Raw genomic sequence first — 19,227 nt, forward strand, 5'->3', positions numbered from 1 at the left:
AGTAATGGAGAGTGTACTTAGATAGATGACAGTGCTCAACAAAAATCTCTTCGTAATGAGAAGTTTATTGTTATAGTAAATTTTTCGAAAACAAAATTGAAACTAAATTGATTTACGAAAAATCCTTTGATACGTTAAAACTAAAAATTTATTGAATTAGGCGTTACTTTGCGGAAAACCATAATTATACAAATGATTTAAGTTTTCTTTAGTGTTAATTCCGCCAATATTTGTTTTTAAAATAATTCGACACGTGTTTCGCCTCTACACGAGGCATCCTCAGGACGTGTTGTCTCGCCAAAATCTGGCACGGTTTTAAAAACAAATATTAGCGGAATTAACAGTAAAGAAACTTAAATCATTTGTACGTTAAAACTAATCATTGGCCACTAAAACACCGCAATAGGCAACAAACACATAAATTTTTACAAAACACTAGCTGCCCCGACAGACGTTGTTCTGTAGATAATAAAAAAAAATACTGTTTGATAGGAATTTGCCAATAATATTTCAAAACATCAAGAATTATTTCGTAAAAAATGCTCCCTCTTGCTATAATGAAATTGTCTCATAGCGGAACTGTCAAACCGTGCGTCACTAAATTCCCTCATAGAAAATATGTCCATACAAAACAAATATTGGAATTAAAAATAATTATGGGTCTCAAAACGAAATAAAAACTATCCTGTCGCTCAAGTTGGACCAAACTGCACTCCATGAAGTAATCCCCATTAAAATCCGTTCAATGGTTTAGGAGTCCATTGAGGACAAACATTGTGACACGAGATTTATATATATTAAGATTTCTTAATATTATTTGAATTCAGCCTTAGAATTCCGTATTCAAAAAAAGGCTTACGCGAATCCTATTACTAAAACTCCACTGTCCATCCAGCGGTAGGTATGTCTGTCAGCGGTCTGTATTGTATATCAGATCAAATCAAATCAAAATAGCTTTATTCATGTAGGTCACGGAAATGACACTTATGAATTTAAGAACTTCGTAAAGGGTTGAGCTAATGAAATGAAGTTTTACCTGTAGGAGGCTCCTTTGCACAGGATGCCGGCTTAATTATGGGCAATGTGTAAACATTACTGTGTTTTGGTGTGAAGGACGCCGTAGCTAGTGAAATTATTGGACAAATGAAACTTAACATCTTATGTTTCAAGGAGACTTAGCAATTGTAATGCCACTCAGAATTTTTGGGTTTTTTCAAGTATCCTGAACGGCACTGCATTGTAATGGGTAGAGCATATCAATTACCACCAGCAGAACGTCCTGCTCGTCTCGTCCCTTATTTTCATTAAAAAAAAGTCACAAGAAACTCATTGCCACTCTTTTAAATCATGATTTACATTTTCATCGTTTTACAAATCATTTTAATTACAATGTAAAGTTATGCAACAAACATGCTCAAACGTCAAATAGGCAATGCCTCTCACAAGTAAGTCAAAAAAGTAAATGTAAATTAATGCAAAACAAAAGTTATTGAGTACAATAGCTGCATCATCCATATATATAAAAAATATATATAATAACTTTTAAAAATCTGAAGCCGAGCCTCCGGCAACAGTCCTGCCACCACAAGCAGCGCCCGTTCACGAGCATGACGCATGAGCCAGACACCGCCTCCCTCAACTATATTTTAGGGAAGGGGACGACCCGTCCCATGTCACCGCCACATGCAATGACATTTAAGCGAGCATGACGAAGTCTGTTTTGAGAACTCAACCAAACAATATCATAAGCCGTGATAGCAAGACAACTGAAATAATTGACAGAGTGTGTATTAGTTAGATGACACGGTCACATTATCTCTGGATGTGGCTGGAACGTTAAGCCCCCTCCCGTTCCCCTTTCTCCCCTTTAATCCCCTCTCGTTAACGCGCTCGACCTGTTACGTCATGTCATGTCGTAATCTCAGATCATTTAAACGTCTAGATAGACTGCGACAGTTGTGACAACGTCGAAAAAAAAAAGCGTGCGTACAAACTACACATGTCAGAAGTGAAACCTGCATTGAGCATGAACCTCTAAACAGCATATGAAGTCCTGGTACGTGTTGTTAGGATGACACATGATTTCAACCGCTATGAAAGACATTACTATCGCCACTAATATATATATATGTTCTCCTGTTGTCGATGTACTCGCGTCATACATAAGACAATCTCTTCTTCAGTGCTCTCCCCAGGAGCGTTGAACGTTTAACGCAACATTGCTGATACCCCCCCCCCCCCATGGTAGCGTTAAACACAACCTTGTTGAAAGTCGCATTAGAAGTATCACTTCAAAAAATTCAGGTTGTCAGTCAGCCCCTTTTTTGAGGAATTCACGCACACTAACACAAAGTAACATACAAATTGCAAGTGTAAGACGTAGCTTGTCACGCACACGAAAGTAATAAACCTGTCCCGTTTTCAACCGTTGTCTAACAGCAAGAGGCTCTATCTAGACGAATAAATTATTTAAGGTCTTCAAAAGTCAGTTTAACGTGGATTTATTTATTATGAATTCTTCGAGCAATAAATTTTGTGATACTCGAAATGAAGGTATTATTTCTACTGCACTATTTTACCAAAAGTATCTAGCATTGAATTTATATATTAAACAACATCTTCGTGAATTATCAAATTTATCTTATCTAATTTACAAAAATATATATTTTTGTTTGCAGAGTATACTAAAACCGAATGCATATATAGTGACCCAGGGGCCAACGGAAGAGACAGTGATATCGTTTTGGAGGATGATATGGCAAGAACGAGCCGCAGCTATCGTAATGCTGACAAAAACTTTCGACTTTATAAAGGTACATTTATATATAATATAGCAATACAAATCTTATAACTATATTTACAATAATATGACTACATAAAATTAAAACTATTACATAGAAGCTTACCAAGAATACTGACAGCTTTCCGCGTTGCAGAGAGGCTGATCCGTTGACGGAAATAGCTGCCAGCGCTTGGGTTTCCAGTAGCCTTACTGAGGCGAGAAGAGAGTATCTTTAAAGCTCAAAAGTACTACTGGAAACTATTTCGGCCAATCATCATCCATATATCCATCCATCATCAATATGACACGGATTAGCTGCCAGTATTCTTGGTACACTTTAGTGTACTACATTTCCTTGAAAAAATAGTCGTAATTTAATGTAATAATAATATTAACCTTTTAAGCAAACGTTGAGTAATCTTTTGTTTTCAATAAAGCTAATGTTAGTCTTGTTCAGTACGTAGTAGACGTACTGAGCCCACACATTTAACTAGTCATAGTGAAACTCTTATTGATTTACTATGCTCGAATTTTAAACTTAATAATATTTCATATTCCTGCTCTGAGCAGCCATGCATTTTTCACATGTTCATTAAACATTAAAGCACAAAAAACCCCTCCAATATATCGACCACTTAAAAATATAGACCGAGAAAAATTTAATTACGAATTGGATTCTATTGATTGGAATATCATTAAAAATGACGATTTAAATGTAATGGTACACAAATTTAATGATCGTATGTTGAAACTGTCCCGTTAAAAAAAGTGTATTATAAAGCAAAAAAGTATCCATGGATTACTTATACTATACAGCAAATCATGCAGTTAAGGAACAATGCATATATCCGTAGTCGTCGTACCAAAATTGATGCTCATAAAAATTATTACCAAGAACTAAAAAAAAAGTTGTAAGAACTGCCATTGAAGCTGAAAAGAAATCGTATTTTGAATATAGCCTTAATAAAAAGTTAGATAGCCCTCGTGAGTTATGGAAAAATATAAAACAAGACGTTGTAAATTTTAAACATAAAAATATGGATATTCCAGCGCATCTCAAAAATCCGGAATTGTTGAACAACCATTTTCTGTAGCGGAAGCTACCACGAAAAGTTGGAACCATTTGCCTACACCGCGACCGGTTAGAAATTGTAAATCTATATATTTATTCATAATAATATTAAAACAACATAATCCTAATACAGAGTAGTCGTTCGGATCTTAATTTTGATTTTAAGTTATTTTAAAGATATATATATTACCAGACACACTTTAACACAAATTATCTTGCCCCAAGCTAGGCATAGCCTGTACTATGGGTACAAGACAACGATATATTTATTACAATATACTTACTTTGACATACATTAATACATATAAACATCCATGACTCGGAAACAAACATCCATATTCATCATATAAATGATTACTCCTACCGGGATTCGAACCCGGGACCTCTAGCTTAGCAGTCAGGGTCAATAACCATTCGGCTATTAGGTCGTCATATATTGTTACTTGTTTGTTTGTTGTGCCAATCTATTACTTGTACCTACCCATTTACATATTAAAACTGTATAGAATATGCCTGTAATTGTATAGAATCTATAAAGTGTTTTCGAGTTAGTAACACCACACAATTCTCGGGTATTCCAGAAAACCAGTGCTGTAATATGTGACATTAAGCATTAAGCTGAGCAGAAACCCTTCTTCAGTTTATTTTATTCTATTCTATTATATTTATATTATAAATTAATCTCTTATTGCTTATAATACAACTGAAAATCTATTATAATATTATAATACATACAAAGCACTTTGGATCAAATATTTTTATGGCGTATTACTTCGGAATATAATATTTTGATTCGCTTTTATCGTACTGATTTCATGGATAATAAAACCTTTTCGAGGTATTGTTGTTTGTCATGTACAATTTTCGAACTTGACCTAAATTCTTTTAATCTTTTTCTTTATATATTTGTAGTAGTCGTTCCCGCCCGCTTCGCTGGGCGAATTTTAAAAGGAAATAAATTAATTAAAAGAATTCGAAAAAAAAGTAGCCATTAACTATCTAGGATAAATTTCACATCGAATGGTGGTAAATTCATGTAGATACGATATGTGGTTTAGGCGTGAAAGAGCCTCAAACAAAGACCATTTACATTATACGAGTATATATAGATTACTTACGAAAGACTTATTAACCTGAGTATTAACTATTTTTCATCTTAAATCTAAAGTTTTCCACGGACTGATTTAAAAATTAGGCCTTATTTTTATTATAACAATTATTGTTAAATATAAATAATACCTTTGTGATAAATTTGTTCAATAACAAAGTTGAACTTTTCCCAATGCTATTAAAGTAAACTTATTTTACAAATAATTGGCGAAAGGTTTAATTATAATTTCTCCTCTTAAATACTTGTTTAAGTTATAATTTTCTCTATTTTCTTAATTTGTAGATATATTATTCCTACACACAGACACCATAAGGAAGTATATCTCACTTTAAAACTCTTTGTAATGCGCACCATTTCATTTTATGATTTGAATCAATAGATCGCGAATCTGTGATTTACAATTTTGTGTTATCTCTTGCAATGTTTCCAATAACACAAATTTGTGCGTATATTCCAAAGTTTTACAGAAGAGCTGAACTGTTCGCCGCCGCCCATTCTCTCCTTAAACGCCAGAGGAATAACAGGAGCGTTGCCGAACTTTTAGAAAGTTGTGCACGCTTTTTCAAAGTGCCCATGTCGTATAGTCCTGGAAACATCACACAAGTCACATCCAGATAGTGGGGATAATATCCTAATTTGTAGAGTGTCGGCAACAGGAATCAGGTCAAACAGCTATTCGGAACACTCCCCGTGATAAATTCAGCACAATGAAGCGACCTTGAATAACGAAAAATGGCTTACTTGGGACGCGTCGCTATTTTCTCTCTTATTCAGCATCCTTATACAAATAAATGTTGTCGGACATTAAATGTAGGTAGATTACGATTGTCTTTTTCAGTATATCGTTCTAAAACTTTTGAAGCTATCAAAGTTTTAATCATCATAATAAAAACGACGTCATCTTAATATAGACCAATGTCACAGTTTCTCGACAAATGTAATGTTAACACGCGGAACAAACATAAACTTGTTATGTCTTACGGCCGTTCCCAATATTCAGTCTATCTCTTACTTGAGATAAAAATCGTAACTATCGTTGACTTTTCTGTCCCAATGAACTTATCGACAGTAACACACCTTATCCGTACCCGCTGTCTGTCAATGGAGGACGTATAGCTTACCAGTGATAGAAATTTATATGGAAATTTCAATTCACGCGTCCCAATATAAGGCGATAAGAATGACAGCTAGTGCTCTGTGAACGGCTGGATCGCTTGGCGTTGCGTAGAGACGTCGCTTCATTGTGTGTCTTCTACCGCATTCATCACGGGGAGTGTTCCGAAGAGCTGTTTAACCTGATTCCTGCCGCCGAATTCCACCTTCGCACGACACGCCACAAATTAGGATATCATCCTCACCATCTGAATGTGTGGCGGTCCTCCACAGTGCGGTTTTCAAGGAGCTTTCTTCCACGTACTACAAAGCTGTGGAATGAGCTTCCTTGTGCGGTGTTTCCGGGACGATACGACATGGGTACCTTCAAAAAAAGCGCGCACACCTTCCTTAAAGGCCGGCAACGCTCCTGTGATTCCTCTGGTGTTGCAAAAGATTGTGGGCGGCGGTGATCACTTAACAACAGGTGACCCGTACGCTCGTTTGTCCTCCTATTCCATAAAAAAAAGCTTATTACTGACATCAGAAGGTAGTTTTATATCTCTATCTGTAGATAGTATATTGGGAACGGCCGTTAAACACTTACTAACTCGGTTAAGTCGAGTTAGCAAGAAAGAAAGCAAGAAAATGAAAGAATTGTTAAAATAATTGTTGTTTACTATACGGTCTGGGAATGGAGCGAACGCCCTCAGGCTGTCTATTTATTAATTTTATTGTACACACCACATAATATAACTAAAATAAAAAAAATACCCACTGAGTTTCCTACGCATATTGTTCTCATGTCTGAGGCATACTATTTCGAATGGGTGGTAGATTTTTGACATTCAAAGAGTGATTTAAAATCCTATTTTTTATAAAAAAATATCTGAATTTGAATGTGATTTTGTAGGTAATGTGCGTCCAGTATTGGCCGGCCAGCAAAGAAAAGGATGAAACATATGGAGACATCACCGTGGGAATAGTACAGGAGGAGGAGCTTGCCAACTTTCACATTAGAACCTTTCGACTTTATAAAACTGACAAGAACGTAAGTTTTTAAGGGTCACTTGAGTAAACGATAAGCATTTTGAATTTGATTTAATTTTCATCTATCTACATGTAAGTAGCATATGTTAATTTATTTATTTGTTAAGGAAACAAACATATAAATCATAGTAAAAAAATTAAGTTACATAAAATATAAAAATTACAATATTGGATAATATATCCTAGTAATAGTTTCACTGAGAACGCAAAAGAATACAACTAAACAGACATGACAACAGAACGTTAAGATATGTATTATATAAATCAAAACATCGACAGACATACTAGTGGTTATAATAACGAATAAAGAAACAGGGCTTAAAGCAAAGACAATAATTGTTTGGCCCTCAATATCCAGAGCGTCGCAAGTGTACGAGTAGATATAAGCGTAATGTATGTTTTTATATAGGCGATAGTCATCCCGCGAGGAAATATCATTTATCATTATAGCTTTTCTCATAACTTTTTACATTTTTTTAACATGCAGAGGATGCCGGCTAGGATCCTATTTCTCACGTGAAGCAGTAAGGTGTAAACATTATTGTGTTTGGGTCTGAAGGGCGCCGTAGCTAGTAAAATGACTGGGAAAATATAACTTAACATCTTATGTCTCAAGGTGACGAGTGCGATTGTAGTGCCGCTCAGAATTTTTGGATTTTTCAATAATCCTGAGCTGCACTGCATTGTAATGAGCAGGGCGTAGCATTACCATCTGCTGAACGTCCTGCTTTGCTCGTTATATGTGTGCTTGCTCTTACTGTCATAAAAAAGAAAAAAACATGTTATTACTTTAAATGTGGCCCTCTTTAATGCTTACGTTTACAATGACTTTTCAGTCAGAACTCACTTATTTCTTAAGTTTAACTATCTATGAATTTGTAACCAAGTAAATAAGTAAGTTTATCAACGAAATGATTTACTTATGACGATTTTAATATAATTATATAGTAAGTATTAATATTTTAAGTATGTGTAGGTAGATAAAAATATCTACTTGTAACAAAGGAATTAAGATTTATCTGTAACTAGACCGATTAAATAGTAATATTAAAGTTAAATCAAAGTATTCGAAGGACCTATAAGAATGAAATGACCGAAATCCGACTACGTAGGCCAATATCCGGCTCCGAAGGCCAATGTTCGGGCTCAGGAATAATATCTGGGACTTGCAAAATCTATATGTAGACACTAGTATTGAACGTCAACACTAGACTTGATGACCACTGGTTATCACTCAGGGTAATCACGGTTTACATAAGTAGTGCTATCGACCACGCCCGAGCAAAGATCAATTGTCTCCTTCCGCTTGTCCACCCAAGCGTGACTTGTGTCATCGGATAGTGGAGCACGTACAACTACCCTCATGATTCCTAATAAAATCAGCAAGTACCATACAAACATAAACAATATATGATACTACTTAATTTTAAGTAGTATTTTGATTAAAACTACATCTGAAATAAGTATCAGTAAGAAAAGGCATGCAAACAAAAGATTTATAATTCGAATGTTGAAGTTCAAACCAAACAACAGATTTTCTTTTAGAGAGCACAAAGCGTTGTTGACGAGTTTCTAGTGCATTTATTGGAGGAACCAACACAGATAAAGGCACTGTTTTTCTATTGTTACGATTGAACAAATTTTCATTTCACTTCCAATTTTGTGTATATATTTGCTTATATTAAATATTACAAGCTGTATTTGAATCACTTTATTTTACCGCTAAAGTTCCTAATGGTCACCAGCTGCTTTTGCAGGACTGTAAGTTGCAGGATGAGTTAAACAAAAAGATTCATTAAAGGAGCAAGTGCACTAATCTGGAATATCACAGGGATTGCGTACGCAGATGTAATCTCAATCTCGCGATCTCTCGATTTAAGTCCATATAAATCGACATACTATATATTATCTAAACTGACTGAATGAAAACGAGGGAAAATGAGTATGGATAATTAATATTAGTTTATATTAGACATTTATTTGCATTCTTATAAAAATGGATATCAAAGTAAAATAAAGTATGCATTTATTCATGACAACACATGACATATATACATAGTAAAATTAACAAATAAAAGAATACGGCGTCATGAAAAGGACACCCACTCAGAATTTTTGGAAAAGATTTCCAACACTGATTTTCAGTAGTTACCTACCAAGTCGACCTGTTGACAGTATCAGATGAACTAGTTTGCTTAGAAGAGTACGAAAAAACATTAGTAATTTTTTTTTACTAATGTCTTTTAGAGATGGACAAACAAGTCATCTGTTGATTTGATCACCGCGGCTCTGAATCTCTTCTAGCACCAAAGGAAAAACAAGAGCGAACTCAACCTTTCAATTATGAATTCAAAAACCGAAAACGTGTTGAGGTTCGAACCGGTTTTTTTATGGTAAAAGGAGGACAAACGATCGTACGAGTCACCTGATGTTAAGTGATCACCGCCGCCATCATTATTTTGCAACACCAGCTTTTCACAGCTTGTTGTTCTGTGATATGAGGCAACAGTTCAACCGGTTGTGGCACCGTATTCTGTTATAATTAATTACAAACGTCTTAACACAATACTGTAACAGTACTTTAACTTCATACTAGAGCACCCAAATCAACGCACGCACACATACACTCGATTTTTACATTATACAAGGCCGCTAAGGAATCTTGGGAAGAAAAAATTATTGAGTGCCACGCCGTTCGCCACCGAGACTGGCCGCTGTCTGAGTAAGTGAGGCCGCACACTAGCGTCACATGCTACACGCATCGTAGTCGTCATATTCATTGCGCTACAAATCAGCTTGCTACAAATGAATTGTATACACGCACATCGGCAGCACAGTTGTAGCGTGGCACCGCTTTGAGAATGTCGACATCATCGTCTGACGACGACGATTTCTTGATGTGGCGATTAATAAGAAAAAAAAGGCCTTATTGGATTCACCCGTTCAATCAAGATTCTACAATTTAGGAGAATTTTAAAATTTCGCAACTTGTTTCATTGAATTTTTCGCCAATTTTAGTCCAAATAATTTCTGTAATCCGTCTGTTGCTATAGTCATTGAGCGCATGGTTGTATAATATTGGGTTTTTTTCAACCTCTGCAGTAAACTCAACGTAAAATTCGATTCTTTTTTTCATTATTCCAAACCTACGCGACACAAAAAACGTACGTGTTCGGTCTTGAATTCGTGCGCCCGCTACAAATGTGTCCTTAGTCTGCGTGCTCTCGTACAGATATACGGAGACGTTAAATGTGTCGTGTTTCAAATGTGCCGCCACAATTATCAATATACAAGTGTCCGCGTCATCAATATTTTTGTTTCTACCAATCCTAGCGCTCCACCCAGATGTAGATATAACTTTCAAGAAGACCACTGAGTTATGATACTTTTCTATTACTTATATTGTGGTTTTAATAAAAAAAAATAAACTATTTTATATTAAAGTTATACGAATTTCCAGGTGATAATCGAGGAGCGTTTCCTGTTACAATTCCACTACACCCAGTGGCACTCCCACACCTGTCCCTTCAGCAACGCGCTGCTCGAGTTCCGGAGACGAGTCCGGGCTGTCGTCGGTAGAAGACTCACTGCTAACTCTGCTTCTGGACCCATGGTAGTGCACTGCAAGTAAGTTGTAGATATGTTACAGTACTTTTTTATGCTTTTAAACACTTAAGATCGATAACATAATTAAGAATAGATCCAATTACGATTTATAACATGAATATTTTTATGAAGCTAAATAGTTTGCTATGTGCTTCCCCGGGGCTTCAAAAGAATAGGTCCCAGGCACAAAGGTGTCGTAAGAGGTAACTAAGGGCTTTTATAACTTGATTTCTATTCGTTGGCTTTTTTTTCCAAAATTAGCTCCTCATAAAGGAATTCCTCATCAGTCCATAGAACAAATACAAATCTAATGTACTCATCTAATGACGAAAGCTGATTATATAGTTCACCTTGACGCAGAGGTAAATTCCTAGCGAGGTAATTCCTTAACGAATAACAGATATATATACTTTAACAACCACTTATAAAAATATAAATATAAAAAAATAACATGAAATAATTAAACACTTAAACTAAACGGGGTTTTATCCATTTCAAGATATAAATTTGTTCATCGGTAATGTCTAAAATCATCATGTTCATGTTAAACTCTAACAACGTTATAATTTCTTCGACAACTCAGAGTAAACTCTAATATGATTTATTTGCTGTTAATACGTTTTTACCTGTAAGAGCCCTTTCGCATTACGTCCGATGAGAATCCGATCCGTACCCGTGAAAATACGGTTCGGTGGTGTCGTAGAACTATTTCTATCGGTTGACGGAAAGAAATCGGATGACGGAAGCCGGATCTAGTGCGTAAACTACCATAGAAATAGTTCTACCACTATTTCGGACCGTGTTTTCACTAATACGGATCGGATTCGGATCGGACGTAGTGCAAAAGCGCTCTAACGATTCCCAAGATATATTTAGTGTTTGTATTGTCACAGTGACGGCGGCGGTCGGTCAGGAGTATATCTGGCTGTTGATGCTAATTTAGAATTGGCTGAAGAAGAAGACTGCTTTGACGTTTTTGGATATTTAAAGAAACTGAGACAGTCAAGAAAGGGACTTATTGAAAATGAGGTACGTTGGTTACTAATAGGCATGATGACAAACTTGAGATTGTTTTACAATAAACAGACCTACACTATTATCTAAATACCTAATTACAGCAATAACATAAGCTATATTTTATGGTATTTATTCAAACAAAACAAATCTTATGACTATATATACAATACTATGACTACATAAAATTAAAACTATCATTACGTGGAAGCGTACCAAGAATACTGACAGCATTTCGACGTTGGATAGTTAGGCTGATCCGTTGACCGAAATAGCTGCCAGCGCTTGGGTTTCCAGTAGACTTATTGAGGCGCGAAGGTTGTACTTTGAAAAGTCTCCGCGCCTCTGGGCCCCAAAGGCCTTGTAAAATAATTATAAATAAATAATAAACAACATAAGCTTAAATGTGATATACTGTATTTTATCAATCTTTTTTTAATTACGCGCCAAAACTCTCGTAAATGTCCTGGTGGCGGATTATGACGTCACGTCTTATAAATCAATAATAACACGTCATGTAACAAATTATAATTATTACGCCGTACCGTCATTCATATTTCAGTCAACAGGGCCGATTGTCGTATTTTTCTTTTATTTTATCGAATATTTTCTTAAACTCAATATTTATACTATTTTTTATTAAAACCATTTATTGTTTCATTGTTTAATGCCGTCACCATGTGCATTGTAAGATTTTTTTCATATAAATTGCTTTATTATAGACATATATTCATAGATATAATTTACGTATTCAGAAGCATCTTTTTTGCATCAGATTTCAAACCAAAAAATCAAAATCCGCATAAGAACCCAAACTCACATGCACAGAAAAATAAACAGATATACAGACACGCGGAAACGTCGAAGTAATAAGACCCGTATTTTACATAGCAATTAAAAAAAGATTAAAATATACCTTTGAAAGTGAAGAATATTTGTGTTTTATTTGTATAAAACACAAATATTATGGTTCGGTGTTTTCTAACTTTGAATAACAAAATATATTCATAAATACTGATATGGAACAATAAAACCTATCTCCCGAAGACATCCTCCTTTTCTAACTCTCTCTCTTCTAATCTGGCTTCTTTCCCTCTCGTTAAAAAATAAATGCATTTTTATTTACAACAGATCTTATGGGCAGAATATGTACCGCTCAGAATTATTCTCAAATGATGTCAACAAGTTATTTGTGTAACAGTAAACTATTATACTCGACACATACTATGTAAGATATAAGGTCAAAATTTCGTAACCCCGGCTAACGTTACGAAAATGTGATCTTCATACATTACATTAATATTTTTAATAATTTCAATTTTGTTAGATAAGCCAATTATTGCGAATATCATAGTAACATAGATTATTTTTATGAAAATACGGAATGAGACGAGCAGGACGTTCAGCTCTTAGTAATTGATACGCGCTACCCATTACTAAGGTGCTCTTCAGATCGAAACACAGAAATGTTTACACATTACTGCTTCACGGCAGAAATAGGCGATACTTGTTAAAAAGGCAATACTTGTATAAATCATTCCTCATAATTTATTCCAATTACTTTATCTCGCGCGGGGATTTACTGCATTGACGTGACTAAAATGACGATTTGTTACAATTCTCTAAAGATTACCACAAAATTTTGTGTGTCGTGTTTATATAATATTGAAATGGCTTCACAAGGCTGTAGTAAAGGACTTAAGAGCTTAACCATACCCTTGTCAATTTTATCCAATTAACTTGGAACTATGTGAGTTTATTTTTATGAAGATACTCAGTATCATCTTTGATGTACTTTATGAAGGAAATTATTAACAAAATGCCCTCTACAGTTTTGTTTATTTACAAGAATTTTGCACCTACTTTTCTCGCGTGCAGTTCGGATATACAAAATGATTTCTTATAAAAATATATGGTCTTTTTTCATTCTTAAAACAATTTTCATTCTGAATTTTTAGACAAGCGTGAGTTGAGGTTTAATTTTGGAGTAAAAAATATCCACCAACGGAAAATCTGTTAATAAGTCCAAAAACTAATTTCTTTAAATGTAAGAGCCCTGTATAGCTAGAATATATCAGTTATATCAGTTCAAGTACATATAAACACATATTTTATTTACTCTCCACAACTCAAAATTTTAATTATTTCAAACTCTCTAATTTAACTTTAGATTAAATGAATCTAATCCTTTGCATGTCGTATATTAATTTACAAAACTTTTCAAAGTTAAAGTTGTAAATAAATAACGAAACTTCGACATATTAATGCTATTATAGTCATAATATTTTGACACAGTTGACATTAAATCAAAAAGTTAGAACATCAATTACAATTATTACATTCATATGTAAAGGTTAAGTTAGTAAAGATCAGTAGATGAAAAGTATTATTTTGAGTAATTTACAAATTACAAATATTATTAATGAATAAAAACTACCTCAACTTCAAAGATAACTTTAGAGTAAAATAGGACTTTATTTTTTATTTCTTTATTTAGAATTTATAAACCACTTTATATGATGTTGTTATAATGTTAGCCCGTGAAGTTAGTTTAAGTGGTTGTTTAACTTCCAGTTTAAATCAACATTGATTTTTATCGCTTGTGGGAATTCAATATTTATTTCTAATGCCTGTTCTAGGAACAATATAAGTTCGTTTACGACACGTTAGAAGAGCATGTTGTGTGTGGAGTGTCATGGTTTCCTGTATCTGATCTATCGCAAAGACTGAAACAGAAGTCCCAGAGAGATCCTGTGACAAAACTGAACGAGTACCAGAAGGAATACCAGCAGATCTGCAAGCAAACGCCAAGGTTTACGATCGGTGACTGTGCCGGCGGCCATAGAGGAGATAACAGAGAAAAGAATAGAGACGTCCTGGTTGTGCCGCGTACGTATTTTCTTTATTTAATTAGGCTTAAATAATAACAATCATATTAATATCATTTATGAAAATTTATTGAAGCAGGCGTTACTTCGCTGAAGTCCATAATTATCCATAATGTTTTGAGTTTTCTTTAGTGCTAATTCCTCCAATATTTGTCTTTAAACGATTCGAAACGTGTTTCGCCTCTACACGAGACATTCTCAGGATTTTCATCATCATTCTCATCATCATCATTAGTCTACAATTAATATATAATGTAAAAATAGTTTATGTGTGCTAGAAGGATGTATAAAAATATAATAAAATTCTTTATTGGTTTTAACAAATTCTCCATAATAAATAGTGGCAAGAACCTCCTTTTAAGCATATTAAGAATGCTTGTGCCAGGAGGCTCCGCTCTTTCTTAGCCTTAAAATAACATACTTAGAGAACATAATAATATTTTAAATGTGCGTGTGTGTGTGTGTGTGTGTGTGTTAATGTGTGTTTGTGTGTGTGTGTTTTAGCGTATGTGTCGTAAGAGCAACTCAGTATCATCATAATTTAGTGATAGTATCCAGGCGATCAATGCAATTTTACTTTCATGGGCATTTCTAATATGTATATGTAACTGTTTCTTTATTTTATTATAAAGAAATGCCACATGACATTTATACTATATGCTGTAGAACTCAGTCCTTAATGGTGTAACAAAGGCAACTTTGTCTTTCCTTTGTTTTTGTTCAATATTAGGATCGTATGTTATTGTTTTATGCAATTTTAGAACACTTTCTGACAGTTAATAGGTTACAAAGCTAATACAAGCGTTCTGTAGAATAACGTTGTCGCTTAAAGTGCATAACCTTTAAAAGTGCTCTTTGGGCTCTTTCCACTTCCAGTAATCTTGATTAAGAAGTATGAATGTATGAATTTTTACCATATTTAAAGGAGCGCTAACGCATCCACACGTTATTGTTGTTAGATCAAACTCGACACAAATAGGGCATATTTCATCAAAGTTTATGGACAGATAATATCGCTGTACATCAAGGTCTTCCTTGTTCCGTTCCTAATACCTATACAAAGATTTAAAATACCTTCAAAGATTGCTGATTTAAGTACAACGATATCAAATATAGATATTATATAACAATATAAATAAAGATTTATAAAATATACATAAAATACATATACATGTACACATAGCTAGTGCCTCAGTATGTCGTGGCAAGTATTTAAATTAAATTAAATTGAAGAAATTAAATTAAATCAAATCTAAATAAAATTGAATTAAATTTTATTGTATTAATTAAATTAAATTAAATTAAATTTTGGTATATTAATTTAATTTAATTATATTAATTAAATTGGATTAAATTAAATAAAAAATTAAATTATGCAATGTTAAATATTATGTACTAACATAGTTTTTAAGAAATACTAACACTTATGGGCCAATAGTCTGAAATAAACAGATTTTATTTTATTTTATTTTTATTTTTATAAAGCATGTTATTCTTAAGAGGAAGAAATATGCTATCACGGACTTTTCTACAGACCTAAGTAAGATACACAATTCCACTATACATTATTTTGTTATGTCTCAAAGGGTTTAGACAGCGTTTTCGTTGACAGGTAATTTTTTTCCGACATCTACAACAAAAATCTTTAATGTATACACAAACAGTAGACAAAAATTAAAAAAAAAAAAACATTTACTTAAACCTTCCTCGAGAACCACGCTATCCATTGGTGCAAACTGCATGAAAATCGGTGCAGTAGTTTTAGAGTTTATCGCGAACAGACAGACAGATGCGGCGGAGGAATTTTTTTCTATTTTAAAGACTTTGTTACTATCACACATTTACCTAAAATACTTTTAAAAGTCATCGGATTTAAAATGTTTTTACAATAATATTGTATATTTAAAGCGATCCTTTATCGAGAGAGCTCAAATTACACTGAAACTTTTGTTTAAAATATTTTAATTAAGCCCCTTTAAACCGCGACAAGTTTTAATTAATCTTTTCATTTCAGCGGACAATTTCCGTCCATATTTGACATCATTTCAAGGGAATAGTTTCACAGATTATATAAACGCTGTTTTTGTTGACGTAAGTATTTTTTTAACTTATATTTAATATCAGTGCTAGACCAGCATGCTAAATTTTATGGGTACATCAGATAAAGTAAAATTTGAAAAACAAAATTTTATGAACGATACGAGACTCGAACCGTGGACCTCTAGCGTTCCGTGCCGGTGCTCTAACCAACTGAGTCAACCGTTCGAGTAATATATCGTTATATAATCTTGTTTGCTTTGTTCAACTCTCTGGTTGGTAGGAGTCCCGCATCGTTCATGAAATTTTGTTTTTCAAATTTTATTTGTGTATTAATCCCAGAAGAAAGGGTTATCACTTTAATAAACATAACATATCAGATAAAGTATCCCTGAAATACAAATTTTATGGGATAGAGTAATATCCTATATTAATATATATTATATTATATTGTTAGTAGCGAATTAATAGTTAAATTAATTAATCTAAAAACCGAATGTAGGTTTAAATAATAATATACACATGAGTGTTTTAATACCTAATTAACAACAGATGCATAGAAGACTTTATGTACACCCATTATATGAATCCTCTATAAAAGATTCTGAAAAAAAGCCAGTCGTAGTAACCATATATCATCCAAAGGAGTGTTATTATGAAAACGGATGATATAATGTTGTACTAAATTTCATTACAACACTCGTTTTGATGATGTAATGGTTATTAGGACATTGGGTGTTGTAATATTGGCAATAAGCTGTTTTGGAATCTTTAATAGAGGATTTAAAGCATGGGTGTAGATAAAATAAAATTTCTCAGATCATTTATACGTATAGAGAGCTGTGAAAATGTCGAATAAAAAAGACTTTAGAACTAACTTCTATTTTGAGCAATTCACGCACACTAACACAAAGTGTCATACAAATCGCGAGTGTAAGACGTAGCTTGTCACGCACACTACTAAAACTAATATTCCTCGCCTGTTTTTATCGGTTGTCTAACAGCAAGAGACTCTATCTAGAAGTATAAATTATCTAAGTAAAATTGTATTAATGTTGTACTGGGATTTTCTTTGCAGTTCTTTTCCCAGTACACATTAAGTTTTTCCATGAACTGCAATTGGTAAATTTAGATAATATTAGTTTAGATTTTTGTTTGTTATTAACATACTCAAGTAGCACTTTGTGTTCTACGGGTAAAATAAATATCTTTGAATCTTATATATAGAAGTCTCAAATCTTACCAGTGGGAGGCTCCTTTGCACAGGATGCCGGCTAGTTTATGGGTACCACAACGGCGCCCATTTCTGCCGTCTGAAGGGCGCCGTAGCTAATAAAATTACTGGGACGCAAATGAGACTTAACATCTTATGTCTCAAGGTGACGAGCGCATTTGTAGTGCCGCTCAGAATTTTTGAAGTTTTTCAAGAATCCTGAGCGGCACTGCATTGTAATGGGCAGGGTGCATCAATTACCATCAGCTGAACGTGCTGCTCGTCTCGTCCCTTATTTTCATAAAAATAAATCATGGTTGATGTAACGAATTCTTGTGTGAGTAGTTTGCCTAGAGTTTTCTACTACTTATCTTATCTTTTACCAGGGATACACAAAGCCTCGTGAATACATAGTTACCGAGTGGCCTCTAGTACTGACTCAGGGTGAATTTTGGTCCCTGGTATACGACTATGAGTGTGCTGCCGTAGTTGTGTTATGCGTGCCACCTAAAAATTCGGTGAGTATATAATTTTAAGGGTAGTGTGTTCGATTCCTTTAACCCGGGAGTCACCGAGTAAAATAAATATAGAAATCAATAGATTTTGTGTACACAAACTAAATTTGAAAACAAAATTTATGAACGATGCGGAACTCGAACGCGCTCTTCCACTGAGCCTACCGTTTGAGTAACGAATTGTTGATAAATCTTGTATGTCTTGTTCAATTCTCAGGTTGTGGCTTCATGTACAGGGTCTACTTTACAATTGATGATAACCTGCTCAATCCCAATATTTTCATATTAGGAAATTGACTTGAGATGTCACCCTTTTAGTTTAGTTTTTGTGTAACTTAGATTTTTTTAATATTGTCAAACTTCCATAGAGTCCATTTATATCCACGGGGGCTGTAGTTCAGAAAGCCCTCATATAGATCGGCCCCTACCATACCAATTATAAGCATTTATCTTAATGATATCTTTGCTGCTCCCGTCTCATGGCTAATAAAAAATTAAACAAAGAATATAATATTAATATTTTAGTTTGTTTTGAATCAAAAACTTTTTTGGACACATTATAATATATTGTAAACAAAATTATCTTACAGCCGTTATATTTTACCATTAAGTGGTACTCAACCCTAATCGCGATTCAAAATCTTCAGCAGTCAAAACAATAATACTTGAATTAAGTGCGTCTATAAAAGATATCGCATTAAGACCGTTAGTTATAACATTTTAACAAATCTTTGGCATTGTTTCAACCCTATTGTCATCGGCATGTCTAAAAATAATAGAACTTTACACAAAGTCTATTCTAACGCAGACAATTAGTGATTGGGTCATTAGTCTCCCTTAGATATAA

At 34.0% G+C, this 19,227-nt stretch overlaps 1 protein-coding gene across 2 annotated transcripts in view; it reads left to right on the top strand.

Annotated features, from left to right (window-relative positions):
- The window catches only part of LOC126972005 (receptor-type tyrosine-protein phosphatase kappa), a 231,125-nt gene that overhangs the window by 202,140 nt on the left and 9,758 nt on the right, over nucleotides 1-19,227 (top strand). For both annotated transcript variants that reach the window (XM_050818531.1, XM_050818532.1), the window contains 7 exons: nucleotides 2,679-2,813; nucleotides 6,971-7,108; nucleotides 10,568-10,734; nucleotides 11,607-11,742; nucleotides 14,367-14,616; nucleotides 16,630-16,706; nucleotides 18,252-18,383. In XM_050818531.1, coding sequence (XP_050674488.1) covers nucleotides 2,679-2,813; nucleotides 6,971-7,108; nucleotides 10,568-10,734; nucleotides 11,607-11,742; nucleotides 14,367-14,616; nucleotides 16,630-16,706; nucleotides 18,252-18,383 — 1,035 coding nt within the window. The remainder of the gene's footprint in view (nucleotides 1-2,678; nucleotides 2,814-6,970; nucleotides 7,109-10,567; nucleotides 10,735-11,606; nucleotides 11,743-14,366; nucleotides 14,617-16,629; nucleotides 16,707-18,251; nucleotides 18,384-19,227) is intronic.

The sequence above is a fragment of the Leptidea sinapis genome, chromosome 25 (assembly GCF_905404315.1).
Source record: "Leptidea sinapis chromosome 25, ilLepSina1.1, whole genome shotgun sequence".
In the NCBI taxonomy this organism is placed as follows: Eukaryota; Metazoa; Arthropoda; class Insecta; order Lepidoptera; family Pieridae; genus Leptidea; species Leptidea sinapis.